Source organism: Nomascus leucogenys, chromosome 8 (assembly GCF_006542625.1).
Source record: "Nomascus leucogenys isolate Asia chromosome 8, Asia_NLE_v1, whole genome shotgun sequence".
Taxonomy (NCBI): domain Eukaryota; kingdom Metazoa; phylum Chordata; class Mammalia; order Primates; family Hylobatidae; genus Nomascus; species Nomascus leucogenys.
The window spans coordinates 12,426,521-12,439,972 of record NC_044388.1 but is presented as its reverse complement, the minus strand read 5'-3'; the positions used below and the strand labels follow the sequence as shown (position 1 = coordinate 12,439,972).

The 13,452-nt window shown below is 45.9% G+C and overlaps 1 protein-coding gene across 6 annotated transcripts in view; it reads left to right on the top strand.

The window, feature by feature from the left end:
• Nucleotides 1-13,452, top strand: part of MRAS (muscle RAS oncogene homolog) — a 58,648-nt gene that overhangs the window by 19,144 nt on the left and 26,052 nt on the right. For all 6 annotated transcript variants that reach the window (XM_003265284.4, XM_030816765.1, XM_003265285.4 and 3 more), the window contains one exon: nt 6,249-6,459. In XM_003265284.4, coding sequence (XP_003265332.2) covers nt 6,267-6,459 — 193 coding nt within the window. In that variant the 5' untranslated portion in view covers nt 6,249-6,266. The remainder of the gene's footprint in view (nt 1-6,248; nt 6,460-13,452) is intronic.

Here is a 13,452-nt window from a genome sequence, read left to right as displayed (position 1 = left end):
CCTTCTGGGCACCGTTTTTCCTGGCCAGTACATAGGACACTGCTTTGGAAGCGATGCTGGGTGGGGTGGGGTGCATGGAGAGGCTAGGGGGCCTATGGACCCCTTGGCAACATCTGTAGCTGAAGCCATTCATTTAACATGTGCTGCTCACTTAGAACAATGGGTGCAGTGATTTTAGGCTATTGTTTTGGGAAACAAGCTCTGTAGAAGCCCTAGAACCTGGAAGCCTGAGGAGAAGAGGCAAATTTCGTGAGCGGTAAGAACCACAGAGCCCTGCCATTTTGCCATTTTGTGGGGGCTGTTGGGGCCTGCTGCTGTCCTCCCGAAACCCTATGCAGTGTGGATGCCCTTCCCCAGGGCTGTGGATGGGGCAAGGAAATGGTTTAAATCACTGAAGCCTACCAGGTCGAAGGGAAAGCAGGGGCCCAACTACTTTGTCGATGCAAATATGCCCTTGCTGAGGGACCCTCCAAGTTTTTCTCACTGGGGCCTTACACCTTCCTGGGCGCCTTGTTCTGTTTTATAGATGGGGAAACTGGGCACCAGGAAGTTAAGAAACTTGCCCCAGGTCACACAGGGAGTCTGTATTGGAGGCCGCAGTGGAACTCCGGCTGCCTGGCTGTGGAGTTGAGGCTGTCCCTGACCTCCCAAGCTGTCCCACTGAGAACCGTTGGGCTTTTACAAAAGACTATTCCCGGGAGGTCTTAGACACACCCATGCTAACTTTGAAGATTGCTGAGTGAAAAGGTTATACTGGGGTGATCGGTCCACCCAGCCACCCACTTCCTAGGGGTATGAGCCAGCCCCTTTCAGAAGGATGGGTGTGACCCCCTGCTTCTTAGCACAAGGGAGGCCTGTGTGGGTAGAAGGCCGCATTGGGGAAGTGATGAGGACAGTGTGAGTAGAGACTGAGCTTCCCATGTGTTGGGCTCTGCCTGGCCCTGTGAGAGGCAAAGGAATGAGAGGATGTGGCTCTTGTCCTCGTGGAGCTTACAGTCTGTTTGACAAGGTTAATCTGGCATTCAGGGAAACAACTTCAAACCATGCAAGAAGGTTCTACCTATGGGGAAAGAAAGGGAGCAAGAGACAGACAACAGCCAAAAGAGCTAATTTTTCCATTTACAGATGCCTGAGGTTTTTGTACACATGTTATTAAAATTATTGAGGAAGTGATATTGCCTTTTAGGCAGAAGTTTCCAGTATGAACAACGGTTTGGGTTGCCATGCAGCCTGTGGCCTGGGCGGGGCCCTGGGAGCAGTGGTTGCCATGGGAACCAGTTCAGCCGCCCCCACGGCCAAGTGGCTGCTGTTCCCAAAGTTGGTTTCTGCGTGGATGGGGCTGCCTGGAACCTCAGAGCCATTTCCCATGGAAACAATGCTCTAAATGATGGGTGATGTTCCCACACAGGCCTATTTTGTCTGGCTGTTAACAGCAGAGATGGTGGTGAGGCTTCTCATGCTGAGAGGAGGCTGGGAATGAGAGAGAGAGAGAGAGAGAGAGTGTGTGTGTGTGTGTGTGTGTGTGTGGCGTGTGCTCCCTCTTCTTGGGAGCAAAGTAAACAAGGTGAGAAAGCGAGCATTTGGGCATCTTCTCAGAGCTCAGCTTATCTCACACATTTTATTTCATGCTTAGAGCAATCCTGCAAAGTATGAGTCTCCAACTAACCCACTTTACTAATAAGATACTGAGGCCATGGAAGGTAATTTGCCCAAGGTCACTCAACTGGTCAGTAGGAGAGTATTCAGCACAGAAAATAGTGGGGAAACTTTAAGGAGAACCCCAAGTCTACCTTATACCACCTTCCAACCTCAAAGGGTCACATCCATCATCCTCAACAGTGAAGACCTAACATCCTAGAATGATCTCCGAGGTGCTTTTTAGTTGAGAAGGGTGGAAAGGAGAGGGGTGTTGTGAATGTAAGCAGTTTGCTCCTTACCCACCAACCAACCAACTTTTCATTCTGTGGTGACTTTCGTCGTAGCCTGTGAGTGGTTTTAAAAAAATCTTTCTCTGTACCGCATGAGACCACTTCCAGCTGCCTCCTGGTCACTTTAGCTCAGGGTTTCTCAGCCTCAGCACTATTGACATTTTAGGATGGATAATTCTTCATTGGGGGGGGACTGCCCTGTGCATCGTACAATCCCTGGCCTCTGCTGAACAGAGGAGTGTGGTTCATGCCTCTTGGCATCTTGAACTCCCCATCTGCAAAGACATCATTTGATCAGGGTTTTTGCAGGGGGGCTGGAGAAACATGCCTATCAAGAGGAGATAGCACCTTTAGGAATTGGGGGGTTCTCTGGACTCATTCTCCAGCCTTGGAAACCCCTTCTTTGTTTATAGCTCACACTTGATTCCAAAGGGTCCTGTCTGTGCCATTAGTCTGATCTCTTAATAGGAGAGAGACAGTCCCAAGCCCTGGCTAAGAGAGTTGTCCCTTAGCTCTCTCCATGGAGAAGCCAGCTCTGTGGTGTGTAGGTTGTCTGACCATTGTTGAGAAATGCGTGTTGAACCTCTAGTTCATTCAGTAAGTGTCTGCCCTGTGCCAATGCTGTGCCAGGCTCTGGGAGTACAGAAAAGAACAAGATGCTGTTCCTGCCCTTTTGCGCACAGTAAACACAGAAAATTCTAGGCATCATTGTGGCGTCTGTGGCAGGAACTTCAGGGCTCAAAGCACAGGTGGTGGCAGTGCCTGGTGCTGACCCACAAAGAGGTATGTGCTCTCCTGGGGGTCTTAGGTGTGTGCAGAGGCTGCAGCGTGACCACAGGACACATTGGGAGACCACAAACCTGGTTAAGCGTGAGAGTAGAGTGTGAGGGGCTGTGGCACAGGTGTGGCTGGAGAGCTCAGCAGTGGCAGCCAGTGACAGGCATTGAATGTCCTGTGAGGGGGCCTGGACTTTCCTCCTCAGCATTGAGGGGCACTGAAAGGGTTTTCACAAGGGACGCAGTCTGATGTTTGTGTGAAATGAGTAGTCTAGCCCTGTTCCATTGCATCCAAATTAGAAGGAAACCCCAAGTGGGAAGGGAACCCCAGCTTGGCTCCCTGTGGTCTCTGAGGGTTCAACCTCTGAGAGCAAGGTGCTGTCAAAAGGAGGGGGCTCCCACTGGCCATTTCCTGCCAGCTGCCTTGGCAAGCAGAGGGCGTTTTTTAAGGAGTCCCCAGGTGATTTGGCTGTGGGTGGTCTGAGTGCCGACTCAAAGGTTCATTCATGTACTCCAGCATATTTACTAGTGTATTTCTTATCTTGTTTTCTTTTGAGAAGAAAATAAAGACAAACAGTTTTCCTTTTCAATACCTTCCCACCCACTTAGTATTTTTTAGTTATGTCACTGCCAGCAGAGAATGGAAGCTTTAAAAACAGCCAAACACCGACTGGGCATGGTGGCTCACGCCTGTAATCCCAGCACTTTGGGAGGCCAAGGCAGGCAGATCACAAGGTCAGGAGAGCAAAACCATCCTGATCAACATGGTGAAACCTGTCTCTACTGAAAATACAAAAAAATTAGCTGGGCATGGTGGTGGGCACCTGTAATCCCAGATACTCGGGAGGCTGAGGCAGGAGAATCTCTTGAACTCCGGAGGCAGAGGCTGCAGTGAGCTGAGATCACGCTACTGCACTCCAGCCTGGGCGACAGTGAGACTCTGTCTCAAAAAAACAAAAACAAAAACAAAAACAAAAAACCGCCAAACACCTTTCACCCAGCCCAGCATCATTGCCCAGGACAGGGCAGCAGTTGCTGAGGGGCAATGAGGAGTGAACCCCACGCTCTGCTGCTCTGAGAGGCAAAGGAGAGAGGCCACTGGGCCACCCCTCCCTCCCCATTTCTGTCACTCTGCAACTCCCCTCCGCCCTCTCTCCTTGGCCTGCCTTCACCATCGTGGATTTGGCCATGGAAGAGCTCAGTTATGTGAAGCCTCAGCCCGTCCCGTATTGTAGGGAGATGCTGGAACCAGATCCCGGGGCCACAGCCGGAACCTGGTCCTATACTGCCCCAAAGGAGCTGAAATCCCCACTCGAATGAGAGGAAATCAAACATTTTCAGGTGGCTTGAACATTTTATTTTCCTGGGAGCATTTTAATAGTGTTAAACTTTTCCAGTACACAAATATAACGCATGCTTGTTGTAGAAAATTGAAACATTAAGAAAATGAAAATGCCCTGAAATCTGCCTCAGACACAACCAACTGCTAAAGCTCTTAATGCCTGGATCCACACCTGGCTGTGTAGATTCATAGGTGGACCTCTTCATGGAAGGTGGATCAGGTGTACTTACTAGCTGTTTTGCAGCCTGGTTTTTTTTCGTACATAACAACACACTTTTTCTAGGTTAGTGAATATCTTCCTTTTAAATGACTGCATAGTACTCCATTACACAGATTAACTTTCCCCCCCAGCATTAAGTTATTTCTATTTTCCCCCATTCTTAACATCTTTCTTCACTTCTCTGATTATCTCCTTAGAATAAATTCTCACATGGGGTAGAGCTGCAGGAGAGGGTATGAATATATTTATGCAAGTGTATTTTCAGTACAGCCTGGGCAGATTTGCACTTTCTGTGCAGTGTCGCAAAGCTTTGACTTCTCCGACACTTTGGGGAAGTCCTAAATTGTCAACATCAGGCTTCACTAACTACAAAGGGTTCTGCAATGACTCTAGCCTGTAGCCCCATGCAAATCAGTGTGGCCACATAACCCACATTTGTGTCCAGTCCCCTTTCTGTCAAAATCTAGAACTGAAGACTATTTTAGAGCTGAAACTAATTATAAAAGTAATCTAATCCAGCCCTTTAAACTCATAGATAAGGAAACTATGGCTCAGAGAGGTCAGTGGCCTTCCCAAGTAGCGGCGAAGCACACAGGGCACCCAGTTCTTTGTCCTCCCGGCCACGCTGCCACCCTCCTCTCTGTGAGACCATCGGTTTCCTGGTCACACGTACGCCATGCCATTTCCCCTCCCAACTTGCACAGGGATTCTTTTTTTTCTTCTACACAGCAGTAGAATTAAGCTTTCCCTCCCTCGATTCAAGGTCAATTTTTGTGCTACCCAGGAATGCCCTACCAGGAGGTGGTATTGCTTCTTCCTGGCAGGGTCCAAAGTTAGTTAGCAGTTGAGGTTCCTGGCTGAAACCCCCAAATTGTTCTTTAGGGGATCCGCCTAGCTGCACCCGTGTTTAACATTTGGTGCTGTCAGCCTCCTTCTGGAAACTCTTGGCTTCTATCATGACCACAGATCCTGGTTTCCCTCCTTTTCTTCTGAGTGCCTCCAGGAGGCTCCCTCCTGCCTCTCCTTGTCACTTTGCAACACTGTTTACAAAGGTCACTCTTCACTTCTGTTAAGGCCCGATTATTCTTTAGAATCCTGGTCCCACTTCCAGCTGCCTCCTGGTCACTTTAGCTCAGGGTTTCTCAGCCTCAGCACTATTGACATTTTAGGATGGATAATTCTTCATTGGGGGGGGGACTGCCCTGTGCATCGTACAATCCCTGGCCTCTGCTGAACAGATGCCAGTGGTACCCACTCCATTTTGACAACAACAACAAAAATATCTGTAGACATTGCAAATATCCCTGGGGAGCAAAATTCCCCTGACTGAGGACCACTGCCTTAGCTGGCCTCAGCAGCATCAAAACAAAACTTCGACCTGCTCCTACCCCCTCCTCCCCAAATAAAATGATTCCAGCGTGACTTTGCTTATAATGCAGGGCAAGAAGCAGAGGGAAGGGAGCTACAATCATAGAATTCTGAAACTTGGAAGGGGCCTCAGAGTCCCAGAGCTCAGGTGTGCTAAGCTATCATGGCCCCCTTTCTAAGCTTAGACACAGCTTCAAATCCTTCTCAGCATAGCAGCCCAGTTAATAAGAGGGGATGTGAAAGATGAACCTCCATGCCAGCCCTGCTCAGACCACTGCCCTCGTGTTAACCTGTACAAGCAGAGTTTAGTGGCCAAAAAGCTTTGACATTGCTTTTGGCTGTACTTGCTAAACAAGACCAGTGGTACTGTGTCCTCAACACCAGGCCTGGCACATAATTGGTGTTGAATAAATGATGGTTGAATAAATCACTTTAACAGTGACTGTCTCTGGGTAGTGAGACCAGGGGTAATGCTTTTATTTTCTTTTGCATTTCTTCATTTTCAAACCTCTTTATAATTGAGAGTATTACTTTATGAAGGAGGAAAACATATGCATATTTTCCCCTAAGTTAAAAAAGCCCTCTGTGTCATTCCACATGTCTTGCTTCCGCAGGTCTGACCTACGAGAAACATGGCAACCAGCGCCGTCCCCAGTGACAACCTCCCCACATACAAGCTGGTGGTGGTGGGGGATGGGGGTGTGGGCAAAAGTGCCCTCACCATCCAGTTTTTCCAGAAGATCTTTGTGCCTGACTATGACCCCACCATTGAAGACTCCTACCTGAAACATACGGAGATTGACAATCAATGGGCCATCTTGGACGGTGAGACCTGGGTGGCAGCTGTGCATTGGGTGGGATAGTAGATGGGGAGGATCAGGGAAATCTGACAGGTTTCAGTGGGGCAAGATGGTTTCCTTAATGTTGCTGTTATGGGATGGTTGGTGTAAAGCTGTGTGTCGTTTTCAGGGTGAATTCTGAACAGGGAAGGCCTTTGTAGAGGGCTTACAAGATTTCGTGGAAACAAAAATGTACATTCAACAAAGAGGGGAGGCTAGAATCATGCCAACTCAGTGACGTCATGTGTGTTTTTTCTTGCTGATCAGAATCTCTGATGAACAGTTATGGTTGTCTTTAGCTAATAAAAAAGGGAAAAGCAAGTTGTTTCTCGATGAACATAGTTTACTTGGTACTTGTCCTTCGAGGGGAATCTCTTGCATCTGACATTGTGTTTCTAGCTGAGTGTGAATTAGTCTGGATTACTAGTTCTAAGTGTGGCAGCCAGGCCAGCAGTAGCCGCAGCATCAGGAAACTAATTAGAAATGCACATTCTCAGGCCCATACTGATTTGGAAATTCTGAGGGTGGGCCCAACAACCTGTGTTTTAACACACCCTCTAGGAGATGCTTGAAATCAGGGAGTATTAAATCTTCAAATTTGTTATTTTTCAAAGTTGTTTTGACTAGTCTAGGTCCTAAGGTATTTCTATGTGAGTTTTAGAATCAGTTAAATTCTAAAATTCTAGATTTTGATTGGGATTGTGTTGAATCTGTAGATCTGTTTGAGGAGAATTGATGTTTTAACAATGTTGAGGCTTCCAGCCCATGAACACAGTATCTCTTTCCATTTATTTATTTATTTATTTATTTATTTATTTAGGTCTTCTTTAATTTCTCTTGTCAATTTTATTTGTAGGTTTTTTTGTTTGTTTGTTTGTTTTTTTGGGGACAGAGTCTCGCTCTGTCACCAGGTTGGTGGAGTGCAGTGGTGCGATCTCAGCTCACCGCAACCTCCGCCTATCGGGTTCAAACAATTCTCCTGCCTCAGCCTCCCAAGTAGCTGGGATTACAGGTGCACGCCACCACACCCAGCTAAATTTTTTTTGTATTTTTAGTAGAGACGGGGTTTCACCGTGTTGGCCAGGATGGTCTCGATCTCCTGACCTCGTGATCTGCCCGCCTCATCCTCTCAAAGTGCTGGGATTACAGGCGTGAGCCACCACGCCTGGCTTATTTGTAGTTTTGAGTGCATAGGTCTTTTACATGTTTTGTCAGATTTATACCTGCATCTGTATTGATGCTATTGTAAATTATTATTTTTGGCTTTTTATTTCAATTTTCAATTGTTTGTTGCTAGCATATATAAAAACAATAGGTTTCTGTATATTAATCTTGTAACCTACAACTTTGCTAAACTCACTTACTAGTTCTAGTGTCTTTTTTGTAGATTCTACTGGATTTTTCTGAATAGACCATAGTGACTGCAAGTAAAGACAGTTTTACTTCTTCTTTTCCAATCTGGATGGCTCTTATTTCTTTTACTTGCCTTATCTCATTGATTAAAATCTCTGGCATCCTGTTGAAAAGAAGTAACAAGAACAGACATCCTTGTCTTGTTCTTGATCTTAAGGGGTAAGTGTTTGGTCTTTAGCATTAAGTATGATGTTAGTTGCAGGCCTTTTATGGATGGCGTTTATCAGGTCATGGAAGTTCCTTTCTATTCCTAGTTTGCTGAGAGTTTTTATCAGGAATGGATGTTGGATTTTGTCCAGTGCTTTTTCTGTGTCTAGTGAGATAACCATATGGTTTTCCTTTTTTAGTTTGTTAATATGGTAAATTACATTGTTTTGTTTTGTTTTTGTGACAGAGTCTTGCACTGTCACCCAGGCTGGAGCACAGTGGCATGATCTTAGCTCACTGCAACCACAAACTCCTGGGCTCAAGAGATCTTCTTACCTCAGCTTCCCCAGTAGCTAGGACTATAGGCACACACCACTGTGCCCAGCTAATTTATTTTTTTTGTGAAGATTGGGGGGAAGCTCCCATCATCGCCCAGGCTGGTCTTGAACTCTTGGCTTCAAGCAATCCTTCCATTTCAGCCTCCCAAGTGCTGGGATTACAGGTGTGAGCCACCATCTCTGGTCCTTGATTTTTTTAATATTAAACCAACATTGCATCCTTGGAAAAACCCCACTTGGTCATGATGTATTATCCTTTAATATTGTTGGCTTTGATTTGCTATTTAATAATTTGTTTACAATTCTTATATCTGTGTTGTTGTGAAATATTGGTCTATAGTTTTCTTGTAATGTCTGTGTCTAATTTTGGTTTCAGAGTAATGTTGACCTTATAGAACGAGTTTTATTCAATTTTCTGGAAGAGTTTGAGTTAAATTGGTATTTCTTCCCTAACTGTTTAGTAGAATTCACAAACAAGGCCATCTGACCCTGGAGTTTTCTTTGTAGGAAGATGTTTTTGTTTTTGTTTTGAGACAGGGTCTCGCTCTGTTACCCAGGCTGGAGTGCAGTGGCGTGATCAAGGCTCACCACAGCCTAGACCTTCTGGGCTAAAGCAGTCCTCCCACATATTTTGTCTGTCTTTTGGTTGTTTCAGCTGAGAAGGTAAATGTGGTCCCTGTCACTCCATCATGGCCAGAAGCAGAACCAAATCATGACTTCAAAAAAAATACAATTTTGTGGCCGGGTGCTGTGGCTCACGAGGCCTGTAAATCCCAACACTTTGGGAGGCTGAGGTGGGCAGATTGCTTGAGCTCAGGAGTTTGAGACTTGCCTGGGCAACATGGTGAAACCCCATCTCAACTAAAAATATAAAAATTAGCTTCAGGTGGCTGAGGTGGGCGAATCACTTGAGCTCAGGAGGCAAAGGTTGCAGTGAGCCGAGACTGCACCACCTCACTCCAGCCTGGGCAACAGAGTGAGACTCCCTCTCAAAACAAAACAAAACAAAACAAAACAAAACAAAACAAAACAAAAAACTTTGTAAATATATTTTAAAAGCACTGAATTATATACTTTTAAAGTATTAATATTATGGCATGTAGATTGTATCTCAGTTTTAAAAAACAGTATCCTCCAAGGGTTTGTCTGCAGCCCTGGGACTTTGAACAATTTGACCAGGTACCAAGCACCTTCCCATCTTGGGACTTTGCATTTTGTCTTCTCTCTGCCTAGAACATTCTTCCTGCAGAAACACTGATTTCATTTAGGTCTCAGCTCAAATGTCACTTTATCTAAGAGGTCTTCCCTGACCAAACCATTGACACTAGTATCCACCCCACCCCAGCCATTTCTATGCCCAATTCTGTTCTTCTTTATTCTGCCTTTTATGGTTGAACATATTTTATCTTTGTTTGTTTGTATTTTTGTCTCTGCTGACTAAAATATAAATGTCTGAGAGCAGGGACTTTATTTACTGACTGCATTATTCCTAGCATTTAGAATACTGCTTGGCTCATAGTAGGTCCCCAGTAAACATTTGTGGAATGACCAAATGAAAGAGTAAACCTGGAACAATATATGTGTAGTGACAGGTTTGATGTGCTAGCTATATTATTTTTTTCTAACTCACATTACAATAATATGTATATATAACTATTAAAATTGAAACTTACATCTGTGCAGTTTCTAAAATCATTTCATGCATGACCTATTGGAATATATGGCACACTTTGGGATATACTGAGTTAAATAAATGTAAACAAGTTTCTTCACTGCAGGACTTATAAGAACCTTTAACATGCAAACACATATTAGAGGTGTAGTAATAGGATACATTGTCCTTAGGGCTTCCCACAGGGGTCATTTTTTGCACTATGACCCCTGTGGGTCTGAACTATGTTCCATAGAGAACATTCTGAAACACATTGCATAATGCATGTAAGAAAGTAACACCATGCCTGGTACATCGTTGGAACTCAATCAGTATTTCTCTCTACAGCCATATAAACTTCTCTAACTTTTTTCTGAGTATCTTTGTTTTGCTTTTTTGAGACAGAGTTTCATTCTGTTGCCCAGGCTGGAGTGCAGTGGCGTGATCTCGGCTCACTGCATCCTCCACCTCCCGGGTTTAAGCAGTTCTCTGCCTCAGCCTCCTGAGTAGCTGGGATTACAGGTGCCCACCACCACGCCCGGCTAATTTTTTTGTATTTTTAGTAGAGACGGGGTTTCACCATCTTGGCCAGGCTGATCTAGAATTCCTGACCTAGTGATCCACCTGCCTCAGCCTCCCAAAGTGCTGCGATTACAGGCGTGAGCCACCGCGCCCGGCCTTTTCTGAGTACCTTTGGATGTTAAATTGGTTTCTGAGGAAAAATGTTTTCCTTAAGATTGATGTTTAGAAAGATTTTGTGATAACATTTATAGCAGGAGCAGCAGGGAGAGGGGAAACATGGCCGCAGCATTATATTAGAAGCGTGCATTTGCAAAGCCTGTGTTCTGAAGCGCCTGGGCTCCCCATGGCATTACTTTAGAAGACTAAGTTTGTTAAGCCTCTAATTCTGCCACCAGAGTCAGGCCCGATTTAGGGCATTGCCCACCCAGGCCTTCCTCGGGAATAGACACCAGATTCTCAGATTAGATGCTTCTCCACTCCATTAGATCTGCTATTAAGAAAAGGAAGACTTGGCCGGGTGCAGTGGCTCACGCCTGTAATCCCAGCACTTTGCGAGGCCGAGGTGGGTGGATCACGAGGTCAGGAGTTTGAGACTAGCCTGACCAACATAGTGAAACCCCTCTTCTACTACAAACACAAAAAAATTAGCCAGGTATGGTGGCGCCTGTCATCTCAGCTACTCGGGAGGCTGAGGCAGAAGAATTGCTTGAACCCGGGCGGCGGAGGTTGCAGTGAGTAACTCTGAACCTTTCTGGGGCTGAACTTTTCTGGAGTGGTCTGCACCCCTCGGATAGCCAGGACTTCCCTGGGCATCTGGATCCCAGAGGTCCTGCTCCCCTGAGGCCATGCCATCTTCGGGGAGGTGCTAAGCCTGGAGGTGCCCTCGGTTGCCCTGTACCCCACTGAACTCCAGGGGCTCTCAACTCTGCAGTTTCTCTTCTTCCAAACTCAGAAAGAGTAAAAACGTGGCAGCACGATGACGAGGAGAAGGAAGCGAATGATAATTTTGATGACAGTGGTATTGAATGGGCAGAAACTGTGTGGAAGGCCCGTGCTAATAAGCACATTTTATTTGCTGTCTTTGAATCCTTACAGATGCTACCGTGGTAGTTGCTGTTGTTATTTCTGTTTCATAGATGAAGAAAATACAGCAAAGTTTCACACAGCCAGCAACGGTTTGAGCTACCTGTTGACTCCTATCCACTGTCAGTCTGGTTGTGTAGGAAAATCCTCCCCGACAGCACAGTGGATCCTGTGCCTCTGGGAAGAGGAGCTGAAATCCCAGGAAGAAGAGGGTGTGGCTGAACTATCACACCTCTCCTGCCCTTCTTACTCCTCACCCAGGGTCCTTCAGAGAGCCAGGTGCTCTGGTTGTGATCTTAATCTCACGTCAGAGATTTGCAAGCTGTTTAAGGAAGCCTTCTCTGTGACTTCCACACTGATTATTCTCACAGGCTGCCTGCTTTCTTGCAAACCTGTTTCTTGTTTTCTTCCAGGAAGTCACATTGCCTGTGTCCTCCCAGAACCTAAGAGACAAGAGCTGGCTGGCCTCAGGGGCCAGCAGCCAGGCTCTCCTGTGGCTGCGGGACCCCCAGGCTTTGGAGCAAGCCTGCTCTGAGTTCTTTCCTGCAAGGGTTCGGGATCCTCATCTCACTTTACATTGTCAAGGGCCCAACCCTTGGAGCCTCTCTTCCTCCCCGTCTGGTACCCGCTTCTCCACTGTGGGGTTCGCTTCGACTGTCCTATCTCCATGCTCTCAGCCCTCTCCTCCCGTCTCCGACTTTGGAACACCACCTCACCTTGGCTTTCAGCTGTGTGACTCCCCTCACCCCAATTCTCTCTTGTCATGAATCAGGAAGCCCCAAACCTTAGGCAGAGCCATGGAGTTTTGTGTTTGTTTGTTTTATTGTGATAAAGTGTACGTAACATAAAAGTTACCATCTTAACCATCTCTAAGTGCATAGTGCATTCACTTTGTTCTACAACCATCCCTCCCATTCATCTCCAGAACTTTTTCATCTTCCCCAGCTGAAACTCTATACCTATTAAACACTGACTCCCCATTCTCCCCTCTCCTCAGTCCCTGGCAACCACTATTCTGCTTGCTTCCTTTTCTTTTATTGATATCATATTTATACATATTTTGAGGGCACAGTAATGATCAAATCCAGGTAATTAGCATATCCATCACCTCAAACATTCTTTCTTTGTATTGGGAACATTGCAATTCTTCTCTTCTAGCTATTTTGAAATTTGCAATGAATTATTGTTAACTATAATTTCCCTACTGTGCTATCAAATACTAGAACTTATTCCTTCTATCTCTTTGTATTTGTGTACCCATTAACCAACTTCTCTTCATCCCCCCACCCACACACCCTTCCCAGCTTTTGATGTCAATCATTCCACTCTCTACCTCCATGAAATCCACTGTTTTAGCTCCCACATATGAGTGAGAGCATGCGATATTTGTCTTTCTGTGCCTGGCTTATTTCACTTAACATAATGACCTCCAGTTCCATCCATGTCGCTGCAAATGAGAGAATGTCTTTTTTTTTTTTTTTTTTTTGAGACGGAGTCTCACACTTGTTGGGCAGCCTAGAGTTCAGTGGCACGATCACTGCAACCTCCCCCTCCCGGGTTGAAGCAATTCTCCTGCCTAAGCCTCCCAAGTAGCTGAAATTACAGGAACCTGCCAACACGCCCGGCTAATTTTTGTATTTTTAGTAGAGATGGGGTTTCACCATCTTGGCTAGGTTGGTCTTGAACTCCTGACCTCAGGTGATCTGCCCACCTCGGCCTCCCAAAGTGCTGGCATTACAGGCATGAGCCACTGCGCCCAGCCTCATTCTTTTTTATGGATGAATAATATTCCATTGTGTATATATGCTACATTTTCTTTATCATT